The sequence below is a fragment of the Montipora foliosa genome, unplaced genomic scaffold, assembly GCF_036669935.1.
Source record: "Montipora foliosa isolate CH-2021 unplaced genomic scaffold, ASM3666993v2 scaffold_425, whole genome shotgun sequence".
Lineage (NCBI taxonomy): Eukaryota > Metazoa > Cnidaria > Anthozoa > Scleractinia > Acroporidae > Montipora > Montipora foliosa.
Window position 1 is genome coordinate 782,501 of NW_027179729.1, and position 3,291 is coordinate 785,791.

General features: G+C 39.3%; 1 protein-coding gene across 1 annotated transcript in view; it reads left to right on the plus strand.

Annotated features, from left to right (window-relative positions):
• Positions 1–2,279, plus strand: part of LOC137988687 (exonuclease 3'-5' domain-containing protein 2-like) — an 11,364-nt gene extending 9,085 nt beyond the window's left edge. The window contains exons 3-4 of the mRNA XM_068834664.1: positions 1–275; positions 1,961–2,279. The exon at positions 1–275 is cut by the window's left edge and continues 105 nt beyond it. Coding sequence (XP_068690765.1) covers positions 1–275; positions 1,961–1,984 — 299 coding nt within the window. The 3' untranslated portion in view covers positions 1,985–2,279. The remainder of the gene's footprint in view (positions 276–1,960) is intronic.
• Positions 2,280–3,291: the final 1,012 nt, after the last annotated feature.

Genomic DNA, 3,291 nt, shown 5'->3' on the forward strand with positions numbered 1-3,291 from the left:
GCCAGGAACTGTCAATAATTGTGCAGAAATACTTCAATGCACCCGTTTTAACTCAAGAAATCATCATGCAGGCTGCAGCAATGGAAACCCGTAAGGAAAATGCTAATTTTGTGTCACATGGATGTGAAGTGGTGAAAAGAGTTCGTGAAGAAGGGAAACTACTGGAATTTGAAAAGATGTGGAGAAAGCACTTTGTTGATACCATGCACCCAAAGTACCTCCCACCTTTATGGTTGGTGGATCATCGTCACGAAGCTTTGAAAGAAAAATTGGGGGTCGGTAATGACTCTTTGTAATTTCATCTTTAAGCTCTCTTTACGCAATTAATTTTCTCTAAAGGCTGTGATTGTTTTGTTATGTATCAATCAATTCCAAGAGGGCCCATCCTCCCTCTCCCACCAACCCTTGGGCATTTGACCTTTACAAAATGATATGATCAACTCCCCCCCCCCCCATGTTGCCAGTTTACACCATCAAATGCCCCACCACTTTAGTGCCTCACACAAAGCGTGAAATACCCTACCCTCCGTGCAAGAAGCAAGTTTGGCCGTTGTTATGAAACGTTCATTATTATTTTTTAATTTTATTTGAACAGTTAACCGTTGATGTTAAACTTGCATCAATAGTCATTTCAGAAAGATTCACCTACTGTAGTTTTGACAAACTGATGTTTCAATAATATGTAAACAAATAGGATTGATGAACAATCGAGCAAATCGATGAAGCATGCCGTCACGACATACTGATGATATAAAACGGCAAAAATGAAGAAAAAGGTCAAGATTACTTACCTTTCAATAAACGTTCAACAAAGTTTAATTGCGCCCACAAACGCTTTACGGTTGGATTTATCCTCATTCGAGACTTTAAGGGAATTTTTTCGTAAAAAAAATAAAAACAAGCTACTACTCGGTACAAAGTACGGGTTTTGTTTCGTGTTAAATTCCCCACTATGCAGAGCTATCCTCTTGTCAAATGCCCGGGGTATGCCTGGGGGTGGGGGTGGGCGCCTCATTAGCTGTATATAGGGCTTGCGAAAACTGTATTGAAAATTGTGATTATATAAAGATGAAAAATGAGAATGATTTAAATTTATGCTTAACTGAAGATTTAACTTATTTGGCTCCTAAAGTCATTAATGTTTTATTGTTTATTGGAAGATATGTTTCAGTTTGATTTTGTTTTCTATCAATTGGTATTCTCGTGAAGCTGTTGAAAACTGGACTTACAGACACCAATTCTAATTTTTTTCGTAACCGTTCCCTTCATCTAAATCCAAAATTTTAATTGAACTATAGCAGGGCAAAGAATCCCTTCGTAATGAATATTTTTGTGTATTTATTTCGTTTCCTGGTGAATGATCTCTTTACAATTTTCCATACGTATTATCACTCCACCCAAGGGTTTCAGGCCTCAAGCACCTTTGGAATCTAATACTCAATACTCAACTAAACACTCGAAGCAATCCGACGATTGATCAAAACTCAGAGTAAGTCCCTCTTCACACAACTTTCTTCCCACCACATGTAATTATGCTAATTTATGTCAAATCTATTTCAAACACAGAGGGATTCAAACTAAACACTGGACTGAAGTTCGTAACGACATAAACAGAAAAAGGAGAGGTTTCATCATTGTCTATTTTGTAATCCTTAATGTTCAGCTATGTTTTCTTGTTCAGCGTTTACCCCAAAGGTAATTGGAAAATTGATGTTCCTGTTCTGACGTTCTTGTACTCCTAATCCAGCTTCTACAGGATACAACTTCTTCAAGGGTCTTGTCACATTGATTACTCGATCTAGCTCCTCTACGAGTTCTCACCACTGATGCATCAGTGAAATCCATCTCGTCCTGTGATGAGGGATTTGACCACTCCCATATTCCAAAATAGTCTCGGGGTCCTGTTCTTGTGAATGTAAACAACGTCTCCTACATTGACGGTTGGTTGGCTGTTTTTCAGTTGGCAATTATGATGGACACGTAACTCTGTCAAGTATTCCTTCTGCCAACGTCTCCAAAACTGCGAAAGAACAGTTGTCAGATACTTCGGACGTCTTGGCAATTCACTTCTGGCCTGAGGCGCTTCCGAGGGAGTTTTCCCTGCCTTACTCAACAGGCGACGACCAATCATCAATTGTGACGGCGTCAAAGGACTTCGTAATGCATCATCCACGTACGTGAGAGGTTGTGAAGTGAGTATTCACTCTATTTCCACAACAACAAAGAGCAATTCTTCATAGCTAACTCTCGCAGTTCCTAAGGTTTTCTTGAGACAGCGTTTATTTGATCTAACGAGACGTTCAAAAAATCCTGCCTACCATGGAGATAATGCGACAATAAGTTTCCATTGTATGCAGTGGTCTGCTGGCAACTTCTTCAGCTCTTCACTCTTGAAAGTGGATCCATTTATCTGACACTACAAGATTTGGAACACCACGTCTGGCAATAAACCTTTCAAAACTTCTCACGAAAGCTTCGGTTGTCAGCCTCAGGACGAAGTTGAGATGAACTGGCACTTGTGTATAAAGACCCGTTTAAACGGTTTCAATATTTGCTTCAACATGTTTTCAACACTTTGTTGAACCAAATGTTCGGTGTGTTTGAACAGGTCGTCCAACATTGTTGAAAGGGTAAAAAATGTTGAAAGCTTGTGGAAAGCGTGTTGAATCAAGTTTAAATCGGTTTAGACTTTCATTCAACATCGATTCAACTTTTCCTTTGTTCTCGAAAATGTTGAATGGTGTTGAAGCCCTTTGAACTTTGAACTTTTGTCAAATGTTGAAACCGTTTAAACGGGCCTTAACACGATGTATGCCTTGTTCATATCATGCTCTTGCCATAAACGTCCTTGACATAAACAGGGCCCGCAATGTCAACTCCCACTATACTTGTAAATGCAAATTTGTGGGACATTCTCAACCTGGGAAGCTGAGAGGTAGTTGGCATTCCATATGGACGACCCTTGAGTTTCTTGCACAATAGACACTTGTTGATTATGCTCTTAACCGTTTGTCTGCCCTTCTCAATCCAATACCTTGACTTAACTTGAACCAAGGTCTCCGCCACTCCATTGTGCATCACTTGATCATGATACTTAAGGACGGTGCCTACTAATTCAAAGGTACATGTATTTTTGCGCGGTTTACTGAATATTCGGGAAAAGCAGATCTTAACAAGTGATATTAAAATCCAAAAAGAAAATTGGGGGTAACCACGCTTTTTTCGATGATAATTAATCGACAATATTTGTAAAAAGCTTTGGCGTTCTTTTGCAAATTGAAGCTTAATGAT